The 24,591-nt window shown below is 42.2% G+C and overlaps 1 protein-coding gene across 3 annotated transcripts in view; it reads right to left on the bottom strand.

The window, feature by feature from the left end:
- Window positions 1-56: 56 nt before the first annotated feature.
- The window catches only part of MED15 (mediator complex subunit 15), a 40,365-nt gene continuing 15,830 nt past the window's right edge, over window positions 57-24,591 (bottom strand). The window contains exons 6-18 of one of the 3 annotated variants that reach the window (XM_059713511.1): window positions 24,255-24,523; window positions 23,101-23,475; window positions 20,062-20,160; window positions 14,773-14,892; window positions 8,237-8,379; window positions 6,716-6,843; window positions 5,812-5,946; window positions 5,331-5,394; window positions 4,112-4,178; window positions 3,524-3,684; window positions 3,128-3,294; window positions 1,734-1,832; window positions 57-1,584 (exon numbers count right to left, since the gene is read on the bottom strand). In XM_059713511.1, the coding sequence (XP_059569494.1) occupies window positions 1,451-1,584; window positions 1,734-1,832; window positions 3,128-3,294; window positions 3,524-3,684; window positions 4,112-4,178; window positions 5,331-5,394; window positions 5,812-5,946; window positions 6,716-6,843; window positions 8,237-8,379; window positions 14,773-14,892; window positions 20,062-20,160; window positions 23,101-23,475; window positions 24,255-24,523 (1,961 nt within the window). In that variant the 3' untranslated portion in view covers window positions 57-1,450. Of the gene's footprint in view, window positions 1,588-1,733; window positions 1,833-3,127; window positions 3,295-3,523; window positions 3,685-4,111; window positions 4,179-5,330; window positions 5,395-5,811; window positions 5,947-6,715; window positions 6,844-8,236; window positions 8,380-14,772; window positions 14,893-20,061; window positions 20,161-23,100; window positions 23,476-24,254; window positions 24,524-24,591 lie in introns of all 3 variants that reach the window. The other 2 variants (XM_059713510.1, XM_059713512.1) reach the window with 2 other exon arrangements.

Here is a 24,591-nt window from a genome sequence, read left to right as displayed (position 1 = left end):
GGTGCCTAATGATTAAGGGTGAAATGGCAAAGGCGGAAAAAAGTATAATATTAATGTAAAACACAGGAATAATAATAAATTTATTACAATAAAACAAAGGCAGATAATGCATTAGTTCATGTACAAAACAGATACCATTCCGTTGCCTCAATTAGTGCTTGCTAAGTACCCACGTTTAAAAACATCCTAAAACTGATGACACCACATATAATCACAGAGGCCACAGCAATTCCCTGACACTACTTTAAGAGGGTCCAGCTACTCTTCAGGGACTGTTGCACAATACTGGGAAATATAACAGGGTGTGATGGGAACACTTGAGACACTGAAGTTTCCTTGCATTCAGGAATTAACTCTTTCCCACAAAGATGGGGAAAATGAAATGTAATCACACTGTATATTGAACCAGGGTTTCACTTGCATTACCCACAGCAGAGCATATGATGAACACCTGGGTGCCCCTCAGTGCCTGAAGCATGCGAGATCAGTTGTCAGTCCTAGACCTAAGCTGCATTCAGTTTTTTAAACAAATAGATGAGAAGAAAATACAAGCACTTCAAAGAGCTGCACCAATCTCAAGAGGAGCCAAACGCCTAAGAGACAAATGCCAGGTAATATTCAATTCCCATGGCAAAGAAATGCAGATACATAGCTGCAACCTTTTGGATTCATTTGCAGCACTATTTAACTGTTTTTTCTCTCTCCTGCCAATTTTTTTGGGAAAGGCATCAGTGTGTACATGAATACCTCTCCTTCAGATCATCCCACCTCTACGAGTGAGAAATGCATGGTCCATGCTAACCAACCGTTCATACAAAGTAGTGTTTATAATAAGCTATAAAATAATTTTTCCTAAGTTTGGTTTCCTTCCTAAAATGTAATTATTCAGATTTATCTCATATAGCTGAGGGATGTCCTAAAAGGCCCGCATTTCTACCATCTCTGAACAAAGTTGCCAGGCAACAGACTCCTGCAGCCATATGGTAGCTTGTGAGCACATTCTAGCTGCAGCAAATTTTTATTCCTGGGGCAACTTCATGTCATACAACATACAGTGTAAAAAGAAATACTGGCATTGGGCAAAGTCTGAAGCAAAATTAGGACATTCTCCCCTCTCCCTTCTACATCATTCAGACTCCCTGATGGAAGTCTACAAATAATTTCTTCTCTAAGAAGACAATAAAACCTCCTCCTAATACATCAAGAACAGTATATACATGTTCTGTATATGTGAAAATGCTGGCAAAGTTCACAAAGGCAGAAGATAAAAGCATGAAAGCTAAATCTAACACCAGGTTCTCTACTGAACCCAAAACCTAGAAACAAAACAACATAAGGCTTCTTTCTTCTGAAATTTCCTCCCCAAATGCCTGTGATTTTTCAGTGGCATGTGAGAGGCCAGCCATTGAGACCCAATTTCTTTGCTTTGTGATTTCTGGAGCGGGAGATGTTATGCAGCAGAGAGACAGGCTTGACGGATACTCTGCGCCCAGGTGTTTAAGAGGGCTGTGACTGAATGTTTGTCTGGAAGTTGCAACAGTTTTGATGTCATGTACCGATACACTGACTGCAAAAAGGGATTGGCTGCTGGAAAAGAAAAAGGAGACAGCCCAGATAAACAACTGCAACAAAAATGAATAGTCAAATGTTAAAGATTTCCTTCCCTACACCACCCCCCACCCTTTTTTTTTTTTTTTTTTTTTTAAAGTACTACCATCCCAACATTCCCATACCATACTGTCGAGGATTGTCTATCCACAGAGGGCTCTGATCTGGATAATCTGCTGGAACACTGAGCTGCAGCGGTGGGACATTTGGAAGGTTCTTGTCATCTAGAATTCAAACATTCCCCCATCAGAACATCAAAGCATGACTTGTGTGGAGTCCTCCTTTTTATGCTATTCAAAACTATTCCCAAATCCTTCCCTGTCGATCCCAGCATCATTTCTGCAAAAGGAACTAGGCTGTCTGTTTTTGTTTTTGTTGAGAAAAATCTCATTTTTCACTGTAAAAATTGTCTTTACTTACCAGAATCAACTTGAAATGCCCACCTCTACGTTTCACATATGGACATCTTACCAATCTCCACCTTTTTCTGGAACTTGAGATGTCTAGGCACTTTTTATACTACTTCTATGTTGGTACCATACCACTCCCATGTTTGCTGGTAAATACTAAAATGAATCCAATTTGTGTCTCTCCACAGCTAAACAAAGTTCATGTGAGATTCCACTCTATGCTTATTCAGTTGAGAGAACAGATTCAAGGGCTAAATTATACTTTTTACCAAAAGAACTTCTAGTGCAGGTTGAAAAAATTTTCAAGGCAATCACAAGAAAATCCTGTTTCACTAGTCCTGACTTTTTGTTTTGTTAATGCATGGAGTTAAATCATTTTCAAACAACAGGGAACAGTAAAGCTGAGGATCAGGACTTGTCAGCACTACGTCCTTTTCTAGCATAAGCTGATCAGTTTGATGACCAGCCTGCACTGGTGCAATAGACAGGTGCAGACTGCTGCACAAATGAAGAGAACCAATTATGCAACTGAATATTGTAATATTTCACACTTGGAGTTCTGCCACTGTGGCAACAATTATACAAATCCAATTAATTTCTCCTGTATTAACTCAGCAAGCTTTTTGATATACAAGAACAAAAACATAATTATGTTCATACACAGGCCACTTCAAACTGACAAGAATTCAGATTATCTAGAGACTTTTGCTTGGTTCTCAGTCTAAGGGAGACCAATGCACAAGGTGAAGAAATCTGCCAAGATTTCAGCTTACAAAAGCCACATCATAATCAGTGACTGGTTTAAAATGCTGCCTTTTTTGGTGTCAGGAATCATGGCAAAGGGGGACCTCAGGTTCTAAGGAAAAAATTGCTTCTGGAACTACAAAGAAAAGATTTAAGTGGATCTGGTATACGACCTGAGACTGCTCCTGAACAAGCCTGTGCAGACAGTCAAAGTTTTGCATTGCCATAACCTGTCAAGGATATAAAGAGCCTTGCTAAAATTACAAGTTGCCCATGTTCTTGATTGTGTGTGACCAAGACCTCTTTACAATCCTAAAAACAAACACACTTCTTTAAAACAGAGCCTTCAATTTCTTTTTGCTTACCTAACTTGCAAATGAGATGAACTGTTCCATTATTACTGCAATGGGAAGGATCCAAATTCACCAGGAATTTAGGATTTAATCTTGCAACTTCCCCTTGTAATACATTTGGTATGGTCTGTCTTTCATCCTCTTCATATTTACGCTTTCGAGGGGAAGCCACAGGGGCCCTGTGCAAAAATACATCCAAGAAAGGACTGAGTGAACATGATTCTTATGCCAACTCCACATTTTTTAAACTAAGCTGATTTCTGAGATACTTTACAGGTGAAAAGGAAAAGCACAGCACACTACATATATATCCATATCTATCCCACCTGTCCTCCCAGCAGTTCACCCAAATGAGCAATGTCACTTCAATAATCAGCATCATACAGACAGCTGTGTAACAATACATACGTGATTGGTGGGCCATGGATTGCAGTCATAGCTGGCATAAAGGTACGATAGAGGGAATGGTTGAAGACTGGTGAACGGATGTTTGCCAAGACAGCATCCAAGAGAGGCTGGCACAAGTACTGCTGTTTGGTGGGAGGCACCGGAGGGGGTGGTGGTGTGGGCTAAGACACAAAGAAGCACCTCTTACTGTATCTGTCAGTCACACACTATTTTTAGCCCTTACTATTCATTCTGCAAACTGTCAGGAAAATAATCGTCCTTCTAGTTTGTTAAAAGAATGCAATGCGTTCAAGCCCATATTGCTCTGGTCACATACAGTAAACAAAATCCTAAAACCAGAACAAGCTTCTCTTGAAGAGTTTCCATAAAGCGAGAGTACTTGATGGTTAAGTAAGAAGAGTAATTTTTAGGAGTTATGCACAAGGATAAGTCATTCTGAATGGCCCACTTTTCTGTTTGCTCAGCATTATCAAATATAGTCCTGAACACAAATAAGACATGAGAAATAGTTTTGCCAAACTGGTGCCCTCTCTGGCATTTACTGCCAGCCTAGCACCTGCATAAGGGAAAGTGAACACCACCATTTACCACAGCCATGTCATTCTTGAGCTTCTCCAATGCAATTTCACACTTCTGTAAAGTCTTCAGAGGGCATCTACAGAAGAGAAAATCATTACCCACAACATGCTCATCTTGGTCAACTGTAGAGATTATACAATCAGAGTCTTGCATTACTACTATTGCAAGATTATTTGCTTCAAACCTAACCTTCTGGCAGATAAAAAGTCCTATCACAAGGTGGTGCCCAGATGCTAAAATATTAATTTCATTTTTTCTGAAGGGTATTTTAAGGGGGAAACTTGAATAGAGAATAAGAATTAAATGCCACAACCTAAAAGCTTGAGAGATGCTTTCCAGGAAAATCAAATTAACCCAATGGACCTCTTTCATCATTCCAATTGGTCCAAACAGGTTTTTAATAGAGTATTAAACAAAAGATAATCTGGCTTCTGAACAAGTTTATATTTGTACCGAATGTGCATAGCTTTCTATGGAACTACAGTACATGTATGGAAGTTCCAATGCTGGGTCCTTAGACAAAAATTTTTGGCAGTACTTTTCACAAAGCTGTGTATAGCTTTCTTCCAAGACAAAAGCTGGGAGTACATAAAATAGTACATTCATAAAGAAACCATTGGTGGGGAGTTCTCATACTTCTTACCCTCTATGATTTTCACCATACAAATAAATCAGACCTATAAAATAATAATGATTTTAGCAGAAACAAGGAAAATCAAAACAGAGACAAGGGATTCCAAGCTTAATGCTGCTCTATGGATATACTATGTTGCTGTAAGATGACTGACTAAAGGCATCCACAAGACTCTATTCCACCAGTTAAGTCAGAAACCCACTGGTAGACCCTGCATTCTCAGCTTCCTCTAGCGCAGTGGTTCTCAACCTTGTTAGACTCAAGTAACTCCTCGGAAAATGCCAACTCTTACTTTTTACTTGTTTTTTGACTACAGAAAAAAAGTTTGATTTTTCTGTTGCAAAGAACTGAGACCACAGTAGGGTCAGAATATTTTGTATCATTACGGATTCCTATTTGAAATTTCTGTGAATAGTATCTGTACATCTAACAGTGCTAAACATTGCATGGCACCCTGCAGCACACTTGAAAAGATCTCAAGCTGCGGCACTGTAGGTGAGAATCACTGCTCTAGCATACTCCTGATCTTGGGTTTTGAAAAAATTCAGTTGATTTGCAGAGACACTAACACAGCCAAATAGGAATAGAAGTTACCTTTTTGAAGGATCAGTCAGGATATCCAAGAGGCTCTTCATTTTACTCAGATCCTTTTTCCTATCTGAAAGAATATCAAAGCGACTAGTGAGTAATGCATTTTCTGCAGAAACAGCATCCAGCTATGCAGACATTAGCAAAAAATTAAGGGAGGCTGGGAAAATGAAAACACAACATCAAAGATCTGAGATTCTCCATCTCTTTATAAACATTCTTCTCATAAAACGTTTATCAGACAGCCTGCGAAGGAGAGATTAGATACAGTAAAGAAAAACAGAAGGAAAGAGAATTTGATGAAGAAAAGTTGTCACGCTTCACAGTTTAAACTGCAACTATGAGAAAGTGATATCTGTTTCAACCTGTGCTATTGGAATAGGCCTGGTCCTCCCCCAAACTGATCATAACAGAAGTGCACCATTTTCTCTTCTATGTACTACTGACAGAATGGGATATCTGCATGGCAAATCACAAGAGGCCACACCTTCATTTTTATCAATCTTATTGATCATCCTCCGGAGTGGCTCAATATACTTTGACAGCTGTTTGAGTTTGTCCAGGTATTGCTGCTCCTCAGACTGGTTGGAGCTGGCAGGACTCATGACTGAATTTGGATTTCCTGTACAAGCAAAAAGAAAAGATTAAACATTACCATGTCAGAGAGGACACGGAAAAATAGGCATAGTTCTCAGCCTTCATAATCCAGACCCTTAGCCCTATTCAGTTGTTTTGCTAGTGCGGGCCTCTGATCAGTTAGCAAATATCCAAACAGACTACTGGATATTCCCTAAGACTTACTCATGTTTATCCAACTTTCAACATGCTGTTTCCATTCAGCAAGTAAATTCGTATATGATGCAGAACCCTTCTTTTACATGACCTGAAGAGGTGTAAATACGCCAGTCTTGTTACTAGTAGGAAGAAGACTACTGTACATTTCATTTTACAGACACTATCATGTAATAGTGTTACACCAGATTCAATGTGATCCCAACTCCAAGTTCTGTGTAGTTTCCATTAAGTCCAGGAGGACTCTGCTGCTCGTAATGCAATTATATTATAATAGCTTAAGAGCCATTGCTAAAGATTTTAATCTGCAAGAAACTCAAGAGCCACTTATCAAATAGGTGCCACCCATTTCTCAACTCTTCAGATAATTCAATGACAAAAAATCATATGGGAGACAATTCCAAACCAAGTGAGAGACTAAAATATTAGTCTTGGTGCATGCCCAGTGCACCACTGAAATACTGCTCACTCGGCAAAGCTGCTCAAAGCAGAGAACACATCATGAAAGCACAGGTTTCCTTGTGCTTGTCACAGTTATTAACTATACAATCCTGGAGTGTGGTCTGCAGTACAATTCTTGTCAACATCCCCCAAATTACCTGGAGTGTTCAAAGGGCCTGGTGACGGGACACTGAAATTCTGTGGAGTTCGTGCAGCTGCTGGGCTCTGAGAGGGTTGTGGAGAGGGACTGGGAAGGAAGCTGCTGGGAGATGGGGCAGGGCCAGAGCTGAAAAATGGGGAAGGGAGGAGGAAATCAATTCAACCTTTAATAAGCACACAAAACAGCTTGTATGAAGCTAGCAGAGAATATGGCTAACCTGTGAGCATGTGCGTTTTACTGATCACTGCTACAGAATTCTGAAAACCCCACTGGCTAGCTCCTTGCAGGCCTGATCCAGCCTGGGGCATGCAACAGCAGCTCCAGCTTCAACTTGGGGCACCCAGAGCAACTCTAGCTCCCACCTGTGCCAGAGCTAAAGCTGCCACTACAACTGCATGCTCATGCCATGGCAGCAGCTCTAGCTCTGACATGGGACATGCAACCATGGCTCCAGCATGGGACAACAAGGGCCCAGCAATTGAGGAGCTGAGGCAACAGCAGTGGTCACAGGCAAGGCAGCCAGAAGACAACCAGGGATACATCTGCCCTTTATTGCCCTCCTGCCAATGACTGCCATGTCCACCAAGGCCTGAAGCCCCTAGATTCTACAGTAGGCCAGACCCCCAACTTCCAGTGGCTTGATAGTACCCTGTAAGTTTGACATCCCTGGATTACAGCATCCAGTGAAAATGCTCCAAAGCAGCTCAATTCATTTTCTTACTTTTGAGTAGCAGACTCACAGCTCCTTGACAACTGAAATTTATAAAAGGGTCTCTACTTATTGTTATGATCTCCTCCAACCCAAGGAACATGCTAGTACCCTTCTCTTTGGCTAAGCAGAAACCTTGGATTTAAAAAGGGGAAGTTATCTATATACAGTAAACTCTCTGGTAACCGGCACCTTACAAGTTGGCGTGCTCTGTTAACTGGCATGCTGACTTGTAAGGAAAAGTGAAACTGGAAGTGCCCACCGTGGCACTTCCGGTTTCTCGAGCCCCCATGGCCCAGGGCAAAGCAGCTTACACTGCCGAGCCCCCGTGGCCCGGGGGCATAACAGGCTGTATGGGGCCCGCCTCCCTGTCCCATGGGGCCCACAGGGCCCACAGGAGGGGCAGTGATGCAGCAGGAGGGCCAGAGGGATGCAGCAGGAGGGGCCGCTCAATTAACCAGCATATTTTGTTATCCGGCATCCCCCATTCCCAGGGGATGCCAGATAACAGTTTTTATTGTATAGCTAAATCAGAGTAGTCACAGAAGGTAAATGCAGAGAGAACAAAAATAAGAGCAAGACTTCTTCAGGTTCCTTGAGATGACTGTCCAAATATACTACTGAAGAAGGTTCCCCAGCCCTTCTTCAGCCCTGAGGACACTGCTAAAGTTCAACTCCCTTAAGCCCTTCTAGAAGTAATCAAGATTAAAGCTTAGAGATGATTTTGTTTCAACTTCCCTTCATATCCATGACAATCTGGCAAGAATGCCTCCAGCCACCACTAAAATCTGAGTTCATGTTCTGACGCACCTGACATTTGAATTTGGCTGGGAAGTTGGCTGCCCTGGCTGTGGAGATGGTTGTGGCTGAGGAGGTGGTGGCATTGACTGAGGTGTCTGAGCTTGCTGGACAGGTGAAGGGGATGACATCATGGTAATGTTGTTCTGGCTGACCTGAAATGGGAAAGAATGTGATCAAGAAAGAAAGTGTATTCATCATAGGAAACTATCTAAAAAGCTAAAAGCTATGGTGAGAAGGTCATCTTCTGGCCTATAAAAAACAGAAAATGTTAGTTTCCTGAGCTCCTCCACAATGGACAACCCTACCCACATCTTTCATTTCTCCCTCAAGACTGACGGGAATGTTTTGCCTAAACATTTAACAAGTGGCAATAAAATCCCACAAAACTTGCATTACTTCAGTTTTCATGATTGAGCTCCTCCTTCCCCAAACCAACTGGTTTAGATTCAAATATCAAGTGTTCCACACAAGCAATTTCCTTTATTAGAACTAAAATAAATAGGTCAGAAAGGAGCAGACAGTCCTGGTTTGAGACTTCATGACCACAGTGAAAACAGTACAGTCTTCATTTTGGCTTCTGAACTGCAACCTTCCAATCCTTCTCTTACTTTTACCTATGGCACAAAATAATTATTCTTTAGGTTGATGGTGAAGGAAAGAGGTACAGAGAACAAACCTCAAGATGGTTTGCTCTATTATTCAACTCTGGACATCTGGGGAATCTAGAGATATTTTCTGTTAAGTGATTAGGTGAAAAAGGTAAAGTGTTTTTAAGTCTTTAGAACAGAGTTGGTAACATATGTCCAAGGGACAGAAGAGGGAGTGGGGGGGAGAGAGAGGCCCTTCTGTGCAACTCCAAGGACTTCAAGTCCACAACCTCATGAGAGGAAAACTCTGTGCACAATAAAGTTTATTCCTCATCTTGCAATTAGAAGGTGATAACATTAAAGTTGACAGATTGAAAGACCAGAGCATATTTCTATAATCTTGTGGTATGAAATTTGCCAGATTGCAAAGACAGTGCATGTTGACACCACACTACCTCCTGGGCTTGTCAGATATCTTCTAATGGGACCTTTTTAGCAGCCAACAAAAAATCCCAAAAGTCTCAAACATTTCCAAGTGAACAACTCAACAAAATCCATGTACCCCAGGTACTTCATGGGCTGTTTAGATTGGCAGCTGTTCCTTATTAACTCATCACCCAACACAATGTTTCCAAAAACCGTGATATTCAGTGAGGCAAATAAGTAGCATGAGAATCTACTACATGCACACAGGGCCACACGGTGTGCTTTGCTTGAAATGTCATGTCTTAAGGGTATGAAAAGCACTGAACTAACTGGCTGTCTTTGCCCCCCCTTTTTTTTCTTTCTTTCATTTTTTTTTAAAGCTTTTACCCCTTGTGCTACTTCCAGAAAGTAACAAATTTAAGCTTACTACATTCCAACAGATGATGCTTCATAAAGAAAGGGGTCAGAGAAATACCACCCCACCCCCCTCAGCTAACGAAGAATACAACCACTCAAGGTAAAAGATAAAGTAGGTGGAACTGGAGGAGCTTGGGCTAGAAAAAATAAGAAGCCTAAACAATCCCTAGTTAAATGAAAACCTAAGGCCTCTGAACTAAGAGACACTAGCTGACCCCCCAGTGGACTACAGCTTAAAATCAATGGCGACATGACATACTGTGGCCTCATTTCTACTTTCCCATCCTCTCAACTAGCACTTTTAACATGCTATTATTTCAATCTCTTCTGAGATTCCTTGAGACATGTTACATCTTTTCCTCCAAACAAACAATGAGGTAGTGTGCACTCATTTTCAAGTGAGGGGGAACATTTGCCTGTTTGTCTCTTTGCAGCTCTTGAAGAATAAAGGTTTGGGACTGTATAACTCTGCCTCCTATGTGTGTACTAAGACTGGTAGGGACAAGAAATCAAAATAAACACTCTAACCATACTCCCTAGTGCTTGTGATTTTATTTGTAATAATTTAGCTTGGCAGATGATCAAGAGCTGAACCCGAACAAAGGCTGCATCTATTCTTATTTTTTATGTCAAACTAAGGCAGGTGGCCTCACGGGCTTAATTTTCAGAAGGTGAATGAGTCTGCCTTTCTAAAATCCAGTCCTTTAAACTGTCTCAAGTTTGTCTTTCCAAACTATTTCAAAAAATTTAAACTTGCTCTTTTGGGCAGGAAGAATGTTTCACTAGGATTTCCCCAGATTTAATTTCCCAGCCTTTCCCTTCCTGTCAAGATCCTTTCTTCTGGTTTATCACTCCTACCAAGCACATAAGATAAGGCAGGTTGTTGAAAAGGAAAGGACAAAGTGTGGTGTACACACAGGCACAATCTGAGTGAGTTCTTATAGCTCTGATTCCCAGAGAGAGAGAGAGAGAATATGAGAGAGAATATGTGTGTGTGTGTGTGTGTGTGTGTGTGTGTGTGTGTGTGTGTGTGCGTGCGTGCGTAGAGCCCCTCCTTTAAAACTTGCTTGCTCTCCCTGCTAAGTTCCCTTGGACAAAGTTGTAGCTCAGTGTCGGATATGCAGTAGGATTTCACAAAAAGCAGATTTAAAAGAAATCCCTTCTGCAGCCCTGAACATTCACGAGTACAGTGCCACAGGAGACTAGATGCAGACCTATGCTCTTACAGCCCACCCCCAGCACTCAGAGCTGAAGCATGCACACTACTTTCTTTCCTAAGACAGCACCAAAGTAGCCACTTACAGCATCTTTGCCCACCAGAAGCCATCCTAGATGCCAATATCTTTTGATACATCATCCTACAATTAATTTTAGGATTAGATTATATAATTTAACGGAGGGAACCTTGATTTTTGCACGTCTCTTTATAACTGACTCAGACTAGCTCAATGAAATCCAGCTCAATGGGACTCTAGGTATGCACAATAATGCTTGCATCCATCAAGTCTGTAGCAAGTCCAAAATTACCCCACATTCTCAGAGGGTAGGACATTATGATGCTACATAAACCTAGGACCTACCTTTGGAATGCTGAGTTTCAGGCAAGGAGCTGCACTCAGGAGGAAGGGCTAGTATGAGTTTCTGATCCTGGTAGCAAGAATGGAAGTACAATGAGCAGAAACTAATGGCAAACAAAAGCAGACTGCAACCACAGGGAAGTGAGAGTTGACAATGAAGAGGCAGGTGAAAACCCCTTGGACCTCACCTACAGCAGGTTCCTTTATCAGTCTGCATCCTTACTTGGTAAAAGCCAAACACCTTCAGGAGGTACAGCAGAAGGAGCAGTATGATCGGTTGCCAAAGACTCTTCTGGAAAAACAAGCCATTCCTGTGAACGCATTTCTGCTACAGAAATAAGTCAGTCCTTTAAAAGGGAATCTCACCAGGAAACGAGAACACTTTAGGCCTAAAGGAAAACTCCAGTGAGCATTTACATTGCAATATTTACAGCTTTAATGCTTTAGCCAGGAAGCAAAGCCCTATGTATTCTGGACTCAAGTTTGTCTACATGCCAGCCTGCTTTGTGCCAGAATGAAAATTCTGCAGAAGCACCAAGTGAGTGACAGACAGATTTTCACATTCCCACTTGGATCATGATCCTTGGTGCTATTTTGATATTAAAATTCAGTTTTACTCTACTTATTAACTCCCAGCATGCTTGAGGTTTTTATACTAACAATTTATAACTGCATTGTAGAAGCTGAGCCTGCTAGCTATTGTAAGGAAGCTGGAAATTTTTACACTAAAAAATACAAGAGAGAGCTTGGGATTAGTATATTAAGCTTTTATTTTTGGCACAAACAATTAGCCAAGTATTATTCAAATAGGAAACAACTGATTTTTACTTTAATTTCTATCACAAAACTTCAGTCAATCCAAATAGGTGAATGGAAACACTCACATTACAATTAGGAAGACCCAATAATATGGTTTATATTCAGCTCATTCTTGGTAGCTGCTCAGTCATAAAGACTAAAAGCATAACTTTCAAAATTAGAAAAAAATCTCAGTTCTAATTAATCAACAAACTCAATTACTATAAAACTGTTGACTACAAGGCCCCCCCAGTGAGCAATATTGCTGCTGCATTCTAACCAAGATCCTAGTGGTGAAGCTACTCTTTTGAAGAAACACTGAAACCTTGTGGCAACAAAGGTATATGCTAGTCAAGAAAAAGGGAAAGTACATATTACATAACTACCATGTCTGCACAAGGCCTTTTCTTCAAAAAGGCATTCTTAAAATGCAATTCCAAGACTCTTAACTTTGGTACCATCTTGAAATACTGAGGTTAAGGAGAATGTATTTCTACAGACTACCAATAACCAGTTATTATCAAACAGTTCTTTTTGCCTATGATTGGACCCAGCAGCAAAACATCCAAAGACCAGGAAAGGGTAATGCATTTAACTAACAATATTGTTCAAGCACTCCTCCAAAGCAGAGCCCAAACACCTACGGGACTAGCAGGAACAAATTTATCTGAAATCCAAGCCTAACTTTTTAAAATCAACTGCACCAAGAGCAGCACACAAAATACACGCTGCTCCCAGAGCTACTAATCGCCAGTCAGGCAAGTACATTCTTTCCATCACTATTAAATTATGGCTGATTCATCTCACCATCTTTCAAAAGCTATTTCAGTATGTCCTGTGTCACATTACATACTTCCTCTCTTCCTGTCTTTGTTTTCCTAATTATCCATTATTTTCAGTCATACACAACTAGATGCAGTTTGCACAGATTCACTCAATTAATATTAGGAGTTAATACCCAGAAAACAAAGGAATTTTAGCACTATGGGTCAAAACATGGGTAGATGAACTAACCAAGTAGCGTCCTCCTTTTTTGATTTTGCTTTAAGGGATGATCTCAGTGTTACATCCCAATGGTGTGGTGGGGGGAAACAAAAAACTGACTGACATAGCAGCAGCAATGTTCTTGGTTTTATTCCAGCTAACAGTCAATAACTATACAGCTTCAAGCACAAAAACAGCAGTGAATGCATCTACCAGTGTCTCCAGTCCACTGCATCCTTCCGTAGTGTGTTCCACCTTAGTTAATCCTTTTCTGTAGTATGGTGTACCATCTATGCCCACCACTTCAGCAGCAATGGGGGCTAGAATTTTATGGATCTCAGGCATGCCAGAGCTCCAGGATTTTCTAGCAAAGAAAACTTAAAAGCAAACACTGGGAGGATGGGAGAAACAACTTTTTATCATCCATTAACAGAAAACAGCACTACAGAAGCTGGAATTGTTTAGCTAGCACCAACTCTAGAGGTGATGGTTTTATGCACAAGACCTATTGAAACACTTGATGAACAGCAGGAATAACTGATCCCTCACTTTCTGCAACTACATGAGATAACGTCAAATCAGCAGCACTCAGGCAGGGCTGGGTGAGTAATTATAAACCAGAGCAGTGCATGATTTCCTAACTAATTCAGATAGCTAGTGTGGGACTTATTGCTGCAACAATACTGGTAACAACATAAGTACTCAACACTTCCTCTGTTTCATTTATAAAGTCCCCCTCCCCCTGCTCCATCTCTCTTGCTCCTGAGATGGCATTTACCCTGGATAAGAAACAATCATGAGAAAAAGATAGCAGTGGCCCTAGTCTGTTAAGGCAGTTATGGTATTCTGATCCTATCCAACAGCAATTTGGTAACAGCCAGCACCAGTCTGCCTAGATATACTTTTCACTGAGGCAAGACCACAAAGAACCTATACTGTCTCCTACATTGTACTGTAAGAGAAAAGGCAAAATTCAGAAAACTTCCTGAATTAAGGGGTAAGTCGGAGTCACGTGTGGAGGAATTCAGCATAATTGTTTGAGGTAGGATCATATGCTATTTGCTAAATGACCATCTTATTTCAATTATGGATTGTTTGCAATCAGCAGTTTTACTGGAAACTTTAAAATGTCTTTTTTTTCTTTAGTTCAGATTGTTTTAAATAGCATTTCTTGTTTCTGTATTAGGTGCCAGGACACTGACCCAGACTGAAATCATCCAAATTTCTGTTCATGAAAGAGGCATTAACTCTAGTTGGACTGATGCAAGAGAATAAGCAAGTGTCAAGCAAGCTTCTGAGCACAGCTAAACCCATTCACTGCAGTCCTGAACTTGAATCCTACTACTCAAGTCCTGAAGCCCCTCTTCAACATGCAGTGTTTTGTGATGTGGACAAAGATTAAGCAGAGACCAAAAATTCTGTTAATTTGAGACATGAGCCAAACATGAACGTGGAAGTTTTAAACCTTACAATGAGACCTGTGCGCCATTTTAGCAATGTTTCTTTTGATACCCCCAGGTTCTCAAAGAGCTTTCAATTAGAGAGTATAAGATACATTTTGGATGGGTCTGCTCCAAAAAAATAAACAACGGCCCAACACCCTAAATGACCAACAGCAATCATCTATATTCTCTGCCCTTTCTAGATGGATGGAAATAAAAGTGAACGCCCCTTAGTTTGAGGACGAGTACTAATACAACCCAAGTACTGAATGCCTTGTAATCCCTGACACGACGTGCTTCAACTCAGTAAATACCTGTGGCATTTGCTGTCCGCCCAAAGGAATGGAGCTTGGAGGCGTGGCAGATACAGCTGTGGTAGGCGGGAACCGTGGTCTTATTTGCATCCCACCTCGGGCCATAGTTGCGGTGATCATCTTTGAGGACAGAGGGACAACAGACAAAAGTAATCGCAAAACAAGAAATGCAGTGCACTGGCAGGATGAGAAGCACATGCAACCTCCAGGGTGGGGTGGGGGCAGTCTCTACAGTGATCTCTCCTCCAGAGATGAGCCTGATGTATCTGGTTTATAAATCAAATCCCCTCCTTCATATACCCTCCATTTCCATTTGTAGAGGGCATCCAATGAATCTTAGATATCTTCTGTAGGCTGATATCTAGATTCGACCATATGGTAAAGAAGGCAACAACAGCATTATCATTTTTTTTAAAAGTTTTCCCAAATTTTGCCTGACAACTTGATATTCTAACAGTATTGGAAACAAGGGCTCTAAGATTGCTGTCAAGAATGCTCAATACAAGAAGCTTCTTTGTTCATATAGTGCCTTAAGTCTGTTTCTGAAGTCCTCTTCCCTATAACAGATTCATCAGAGGATTGAAAACCTACAGCAATAAATACTGCATTCAACATAATGGGAATTGGAGGACATTTCAATAGCAACCATCCCTAAAAATCCTCCAATGAATCCTGCCATTGAGTAAGCAAGACCTCAGAACAAGGTGACCTATGGCAGTATAATGACTCCAAAGAAGAGGCTTCCATCATTACAACAGAAAGGACTTCTTGGTTTAGTAGAAAGGACTTTTACTTCCTTCCTTCTTACCACAACCCTGAGCCTAATATAAATGTATAGTTATAAAGATTGAATTGCCATTGGATGGGCACCCTTTCCCCTTTAAAAAACTAACCAACTATCACAGGGTCACTAGAGCCAATGAAATAAGACTGCCCTCGGGTTTGTTCATCCCTCTGATTCCTAAATTGAAAGGGCTCAGAAGAATCCCTCGTAATATAAACATCACTTGGGACACATTTTGTAGGTCAGTGCTAGAGTGGCTCTATATTTTAAAATACTATTAGGAATGAGCTACTCTCCAGAAATATCTATACAGGGTCCTAGTTCTAGTAAGCCAGACAGATTAGTCATGTATACCCGCAGAGTTCTCCGTTATTTAAAGTACTATAATTATTACACCAGATGTGCCATAAGTCAGAAGTCTGATGCAAATTTTACAGAAATTTAGCACATTGTTACTACCAAAGATCTCTGGTTTCCAATTTCAGGCATCTCAGAACAAAGATCCTTTTTACTGCCTTGACTGAACTGGTGACAGAACTCTCCCGCTCTCTTTTTTCCAACCCACATCTTACTAAGGACACTGGCAAAATCGAACTAGTCTAGCTATGAAGGAAGTCCCCTTTCATTGAATGATTGTAGGCATTCTTGCTTAGTGTTCCGTGTCAATGGTTTGAAGCAGCCAGCAACATGTCTCTAGAGTCAGAGAATGCATGTGCTTACAATTGTTAAAATAAATAAAATTAAATTACAACACAGCAAGACTGAAAAAGGAAAGCAATAACTGATAAAGAAAATAGCATCAAATTCAGCACAGCTGTTAGTTCACAACATCAGAGCAATGAGGTCCCCTTCCATCCAAGCAATGAAGGATGGTCAGAGACAGGATTTCGAAAGGTAAACAAATGAAAGCTTCAGATACCACACACACGTGCACATATACACACACAGCATGCAACGGCCACCACAAGCAAACACAACAACCCAGCATTGGCACAAAGCACAGGTGGATGCTACAGAGTGCAGTGAAGAGCTACAGTTATCAACATGAGAGCTGGTGGAGCAACACAACCCTAACAAAAAGGAAATTGCTGGCAAAAGAGCTAACCCTTGAGGCACAGTCACCCCATCAAACAGACCCACATGTACAACTCTGAGGGTCCAGGAATGCATGTCAAAACTCAGGGATGTTTTGCTGAACCGCACATACCCTTTTGGTTCCGTTTCTTGTGCCACACCACCAAAGTGTGCAATAGAGAGAATTTCCTCTAGTGTCAAGATAATGAGAAACCCACTCTTTATTAAGGAGTCTGGCAAATCACTAAGGACCAACAGGACAAACTCCTGTGCAGGTGTTTGAGGTTTGTTTTGGGGTTTTTTGGGGGGAGGGGAGGGAGGAGGGTTGTTTGTGTTGTTTTTTAAACAAGAGTGTACTGTTGGAAAGGGAGAAAACATACCATTAGATTACACTGAGGCCATCACCTAGGAACAAGGTTTTCACCTCTTGATATCTTTAGAGGTGTTCAACAAGTTAATTATAGATTTCTGTTGGGTCAGTAAGAACTCCTGCCCCTTTGGTATTACAGTGATAGAAAATGGTTCAAGAGATTGCCATTGCTTTATGCAAGCAAACAGGACAGCCATGTGTCATCAGCAAGGCTTTTTGTTGTAAAAAGGGAAGGTTTCTGTGAAGATGCTACTCCTGTAACAGCTTCTGGAGGCGACTTTATGCTGGAGGCAGGAAACATTCTCGACAGTCGAAAAAACAGGACACATTAACTTGAGGAAGAAGAGTCCTGTCCCAGAGATGGACAGAAGAGAAGAGGGAATTCTCCCTCAGGATAAAGGGATAAACCCCATTATTTGATATTTTACATCAACTTGAATATAAAAGCTGAAGTCTTAAAACTTACAGATTTGTTATAAATGCAGTCAAATTCCTAGGTTTGAGGATTCAGGATTCCCCAGACACCCAAGGCTCATGGAAAGCATCATGCTGGCATCACCAGACTGATGGTAAGCCAGCTGCTTGTTTTCCAAGAGCAACAAGCAAATCTGCATTCTGTGCATCTCAAGTCACAGCAGAACAGAGCAGCTTAAACTTTGTTTAAAAGTAAATTCAGCTGGTCACTAGTCTTCATAGCAATTCTGTAGTGCTTTCTGTGGACAGTGGTAACTAGGACACTGCACACTCAATTTACCTGCTCCATCAGTGAGCACACTGGCATTCTCATAAGGAGTTGGATAGCTAAGCAGTGGAATGCTCATCTACCTAAACAGTCAGTATGACCACTGCAGAGAAGGGTTAAATTCCTGCTCTCATTTAATTTCATCCAAGGTAGGACTTCAAACTGACTTTAGTTTTATTCAAAAGATGCTGGACAGAAACTTCAAGGAAAAGGAGACAATATAACAGCATTGATTCAAATCCCAAGACCATTTGAGAGTTACAAGACAAAGAAGTCATATAAGACATGAGTGTTATGGTTGGGTTTGCTTATAATAAAACTTTCTCTGAAAAGAACAGATAACTCAAAGGATCATTATACATTTTAGAGGGTTGTACATGGAATAAAGAATATATAAAGAGTATTTTTATAAGAATAAAAATCTATTTCTCTAAAGAAACCTAATCTTATAAATGAAAGACAATTCAATCATTCAATCAATGCTCTCAAGACCAGAACTATATTGAAATATTCAGCACCCAAAAATATTGAAACAGCAAAAGTTTTTAATATATACAATACTTGGTTATACCAAGTACAAAAATATATATTTAGTTATTGGACAGAATAGCATTAATTTAATTTTAGTAGATTTATAATGTAAAAGCATGGTTATAATTTGAGTTTAAGGGAATAAGCCTACCCCCAAATCGGATCTAGAAAGCTTTTATCCACCCCAACAGTGACCGATACCAAGTTCTCTCTAAATTCAGTCTACATGGCTATGTAGCTGTGATGCAAAACCAGCTGTCAACCACCTTATCACCAGAAGCTTTCCAGTAGCACTGTGGTATGAAGCCACCTGTACAGGAATTCATCCAATGAAGCAGGAATTAAAACTGCCCCACATGAACACAATCCATCTGCTTATGAGTTGGAGAGAGTATCATTAAAGGAGTGAAACAGCAGGGTCCTGATAGCCATCTCCTAACTGACTGTAGCTCCCACCTGGAAGTTATTAATGAAACAAAAGGGAAAAAAAAGTTTTCAAAGCATATGTTCAAACTGTAGTGAATGGATTCTGTGTTGCCGCCAGTGCTGTGTCAGCTGTACTTACCACTGCTTATCTTTCATCTGGTGTCAACATAATGCAAGAAATATAAAAGGCCCAGGATAGAAAGAGGTGCAATTGCCTAAGCAGAATTTAACAACCAACAAGATGGTGTCTTTGGGCCATATTAGGCTATAATCATAAGACACTATTTTTGGTAAAGACCTGAGGGATATAGGTGGGAAAAACCACTAACTGTCACAGCTTACCCTACAGACAAACTTTGAAGTGATGAAGGGGTTTAGAGTATTAAGGCCAGCAGATTAGTACTGGCAGGAGCATGGCACAGTGGACAGAAAGTCAGGAGACCCATGTTCTATATATCCAGTGCTGTCACTGATCCTGAGCCACCATTTTCCCCATCTGAAAACGGTGATAATTTTACTTACCAGTGTTTGTAAAATGCTTCGAGATGGATCACTATAAATGTAAATCACTAAATATTATATCAGACTCTTGGGAAGGTCCAGTGACTGCTTCAGCTCAAGCCCAAAGGACTTCTTCCCTTTTAGTGCTCACAGAGGATCACAATCACCATGCCTACAGAGTGCATTTCAGAGTAAGAAAAACTGTGGGCTAGTCAATGAGTCCCACAAGAGATACCAAGTGAAGACTTTGCATTTGTGATAGTTTACATGTGCCATTTATCTCAACAATTCACATCCAAACTAAAAACAATCTACATCTATTACCCATGTCACTCAGAACAAACGGGAGGGAAACAGGATGAAAGGAAGTAAAAGAAAGTGGTGGAGGAATGCTTTACTACTTATGCTACTATTTTTGTGCTTGGCATATGGAGATGAAGGGAGATCACGTGTGAGTTAACATTGGCAGGCACAGATTCACAGAAGAAAAATCAGTTCACATAACAAGGCAGTCATCTAAGGAAGTGTTATGAAAGGAGAAGTGAAACACCCCAGGAACCAACAGTCAGACCTGTAGCACAATCACGACAGGCAGTCTTAATGACGTGCATTGCTGTGTCACTACAGGCAACAGTATCTGACCTACTCAGGACAGGCATGCACAGATAGGATGTCAATGAAATCCTGCCTCCAATTCATGGCAAATGGGAAACAGTGCATAATAGCCCATATCTCCTTCAGAAAGAGACAGCAGATGTCAAACCCTCATTCGAAAGCCACCAGAAACCCATCTCCATGCTCAATTTTAGCATGCACTCACTACAGGCCTGAACTAGTGACATTGGCTCTAAGGGCCCTTACCTGCCCTGAAGCTCCCATCTGAGCAGCCTGGGCTTGAGCTGCTTGGACTGCTGCCGCTGCCTGTTGCTGCTGCTGCTGCTGCACCAATTGAGCTCTTACCTTAAGTATTAAAAGAAAAAAAAAAAAGGGAGTAAACAGGCATAACTGGCTATGGCAGAAGTGACCTTTCTATTGCATTATATCAGCCATGTCTCCAGATGTATCCTTCAGTTAAGAGCAAACAAGAATAAAGTCAGGTATACAGTTACACTGTGATCATGTCTGACCTGCTTTATGAACATACATAACTCCATTCCTACGAATTAAAATAAACCTTCCCAATGCCACATAGCTCACCTTTGAATTCCCCTTGCAACTCTTTCCCCATACTGCTTTCCTCTAGGCAGCCTCAATTACCAAAGGTACCCAAGCTGGGTTAATTTCAGTCAAGCACACAATATTAAATGCCTGTACACTACAGCTGTTTTGAATTACTGTGCATTTCACTACAACTATTGCAAGTAGGCAACATGTCAAGCGTGCTCCTGGCAAGCAGGAATGCCTGCTGAATAAGTGCATTACTTCATCCCTTTGGAGCCAAGAACATAGTTTCTGCAGTAGTGCCAACCTTCCCTCCTCAATAAGGTCAAGAGTGAGGAAAAGCCTAGAATTAAAACTGACCTCTTGCCTTCTTATGCACAGCACCCATAAACTCATATATCCCATACTAGGTCAATGTCCACAGCAAATGATCAGTAATGTATCATTTGGAAAAGCTGCACCATAAATAGTACAACCTACCTCTTGGAACAAAGCAATAAGAAATGCATGACAGAAGGGGGTGGGGGAAAAAAAGTATCCTGCCTTCATTCACTATTGTTACTGTCATCTTTGCAGTCCGAGTAATGACATCAAGTAACAATCAACTGTGGCAAGTTCAGCCACAATGGTACAATTCAAGCTGAGAAAGATTTGGTTATACTTTTTTTTCACTTTCTTAAAGACAGATGCAAGATGGACACACTCCAATACCACATGCAGTTTATGCATTTGAACACGCTCTCTCATACTCTATAACAAAATCACTATTCATCAGGAAAATGAGTCTTACCATACGAGTTTTTAGAAGTGCAACATCTTATTCTTCTAGCAAAATAAGAGCCAAATTTCAAACACTAGTTTCTTTCTGTAACACATAACTGGGTTTCAAAGGATGCATCTACATATGCTATTAGTACGCAGCAATAAGCTCCGGCACATATCATGCTGGAGTTTATTGCTCCTGAACGCCATGTTTACTAGGGCGGTGCAAAGCTTCGGTTGCCAATTCAATTCAGAGGAGATTCGGCCCAATTCGACGGCCGAATCTCTGAATCGAATCAGGAGACTCATTAATCTCTCCAAATTGAATCAGAAGCCCCTGAATCAATTTGGAGATATTCGATGATTTGGCCATTGACACAGCTTTACATGCGTTTTCTATGTACCTCAAGGTACCCGGTATGGCTTGTGAACACCGAGATGGTGGGGTGGATGAAGCGTCCCACGGGAGTGCGGGGGAGTCCCCATGCGCTATGGGGCAGACCCTGAAATGGACCAGAAGTACTTCCAGTCCACTTCCAGATCCGCCGCAAAGCACACGCGTCGTCATCGTCGTCCGTCCCCCCCCCACAAAAGCAACTGGTGCCTCCTGGGTCTGGGGGGGGCACCCAGGGCCACCTTGCAGCTGATTACCAAGCCAGGGGAGGCCAGGGGAGTGGGTGTGGATGTGCGTGGGGGGGGAGGAACAGGAGTCCTCCGCATCCTTGGCAGTGGACCTGAAAGTGGACCAGAAGTACTTCCAGTCCACTACCAGGTCTGCCACCAAGTGCACAGGGGACACCCCCGGCCCACGCAGGATGCTCCATCCGCCCCACCATCTCAGCATTCACGAGCCGCGCCTGGTACCTCGAGGTACATAGAAAAAACATAGAGCTGTGTCTATGGCTGAATCACTAATTCTCTGAATCAGAATCGAATCTTCAGATTCAGCCAAACTGAATCGGGACAGTGATCTGAATCAGTGAATCGAATCACTGTCCCCAGAATCAGGGCAAATCCAAATCGAATACTGCCCGCTTCGCACACCCCATATGTTTACACAGTGGGCCTGGAGCTGCTCCAATCCAGCTCAACATTCTGCAGAGGGGCTGGCTGGGGCACGAGGGTGGTTTCAGTATGGGACTAGCTGGCAGGCAGCCTGTGCATTGAAGCGCCCTCCTGCTGCAGCCAGCCACATCAGCGTCTACATGTGCAGTGTTGAGAAGTAAGAACTCCGCAGCAAGGGTAGCACTTGTATTTACAAGTACTGCCCTGCTACAGTTAATTAGTTTCCTATGGCCTAACAGGGCTGCACATGCAGATGAGAGACGTTTACTGTGGAGCTAATTAGTCTACTCTGCAGTAAATGTCTCGTGTAGACACCTACTGACTGCTAAAATCCCTAGGCTTGACTAAAGAACTATGCCGTGCTGGCAAGCAATAAAGCAACACAGAACGTAGCAGATCGAATTGTTATGCTTGACCTAGGTAAACCACTACCTTCTTAACACATTCAAGTATTTACCATCTCTGCTGCTAGCACTGATAAGCCTCAATTATCAATGAGCGGTTTCTACTTCCCTAGGGCAGCATTCTCAACATTTTTTGTACCAGGACCCATTTGTAAACATAAATGGCCAGTCCTGACCCAGTGCCCCTCACTCCTGACCCAATTCCCCCTGCCCCCAGGCCCCAGCCCTCCAGTGTGTGTGTGGGCCAAGATGTGGAGTGGGGTGGGGGGGCCCCAAGCAGCTCCAAACAGCCCCTTGCAGGCTAGAACTCTGTCAGCCTGCAAGGGAAAAGCCATGGATTCCCACATTTTTCTCCTTTAAAGGATAATCCATTTTTAAAATTTGTTCACAACCCTTTCATATATTCTTGTGACCCACTTCTGGGTCGTAACCCACAGGTTAAGAAACACTGCCCTAGTGGATGTCAGAGTATGCAGGCATCTGTTCTACTTTGGTCTTTAGCACTTACCTGCATTGCTTTTAACTGCTGTGGTGTGAGAGCGACAGGCATGACCTGACCAGGTATCTGTCCTGAGATTGCCTGTGCCTGAGAGACCATTGGTTGGGGCTGAGGCTGGGGCTGTTGTGGAAGTTGGGACTGTTGGGCCTGAGCAACTTGCTGCTGCTGTTGCTGTTGTTGCTGTTGCTGCTGCTGCTGCTGCAGTTGCATCTGCTGCTGCATGACTTGCTGAGGTGGCTGCTGCTGTATCTGTTGCTGTGGAATTTGCTGCTGCTGTTGCTGCTGCTGCTGCTGTTGCTGCTGCTGTGCTTGCAGAACCTGAGCTGCCTGCAGCTGCTGCATCTGAGCAATTCGCTGTAGTTGCTGCTGCTGCTGCTGCTGCATCTACAAACAGGAGAAGCCAGGAAGCTGAAGACTCTGGTAATGCACCAGCCATGAACCAGTGGCAGGCAGGGTCCTAACTCACCACTCCCAGCTAACACTCAGCCTGTATGGAAAGTCCTATTAGTGAGCCAATCTCAGTCTCCAAACATTTCACCTCCGTACAAGTTCACTTCTGGAATTTCATTACCATTCCAGATGGCTTCAGGACTACTAAAAACCAGTTTTCAAGGCAAATGTACCAAGTCCTCAAAGTTCCCCTTATGGAAGGACATAAAAGCCACTTCTCAAAATGAATGCCTCTTTCTTTAAAAACAGGATTATGGGGTCCTCTTCTACCTTGATCTTCATTCATGCTTTACATTTTTACACTTCTGTTTCTAAGTGGCAGAAGTGATTTGCACAACTCTGACAAACACCTGCTTTCCTTGGAGTGGCTGGGACATCTCGACTGCACTCACCACCTTTTACAAAGACACACGTGTCTGGCTAGCCTTACACTTAAAACAGAGAAAGGGGACAACATAGTAGCTTCCTCTCATCAAGAGAGAACAAACCAATCAGGTGATGAGAATCTATCCCTTTTCTCTAGGAAAGGGACATGTTTTTGCCAGCTCAAACCGATGCCATGCCCACACAACAAGGTATGTTAATCCCCTACTGTACAGAGGTGGCATTCAACATTGCTGTGTAAGCCACAGCTCTGGAACACAGGCTTCTTGGACAGGTGACTGACAGCAGATTGCCTGTTAATGACTCGTAACTCATTTGGTTTTTGTTACCTGCTGCTGGTTCTGCTGCTGCTGCTGCTGCTGCTGCATCTGCAGCTTCAGCATATGCTGCTGCTGGGCAGCTTGCAGTTGCTGCTGTTGCTGCTGCTGTTGGGCAGCAGCAGCTGCCGCCGCCTGCTGCTGTTGGACCTGGAACTGTTGCTGCATAGCCGACTGCTGGGCCTGGAACTGTTGCTGTTGCTGCTGCAGAGCTGCCTGCTGCTGCTGAAATTGCTGTTGCTGCTGTTGCTGTTGCGCTATCTGCTGAAGCTGAAGCTGGGCTAAAGAGAGTTAAAATGGGTGCAAGACAACTGAAACACATGCACAAGAGCGGTTACCTGAGTCTAAC

Source organism: Alligator mississippiensis, chromosome 10, assembly GCF_030867095.1.
Source record: "Alligator mississippiensis isolate rAllMis1 chromosome 10, rAllMis1, whole genome shotgun sequence".
NCBI classification, from domain to species: Eukaryota; Metazoa; Chordata; order Crocodylia; family Alligatoridae; genus Alligator; species Alligator mississippiensis.
This window is presented reverse-complemented; position numbering and strand designations above follow the sequence as displayed.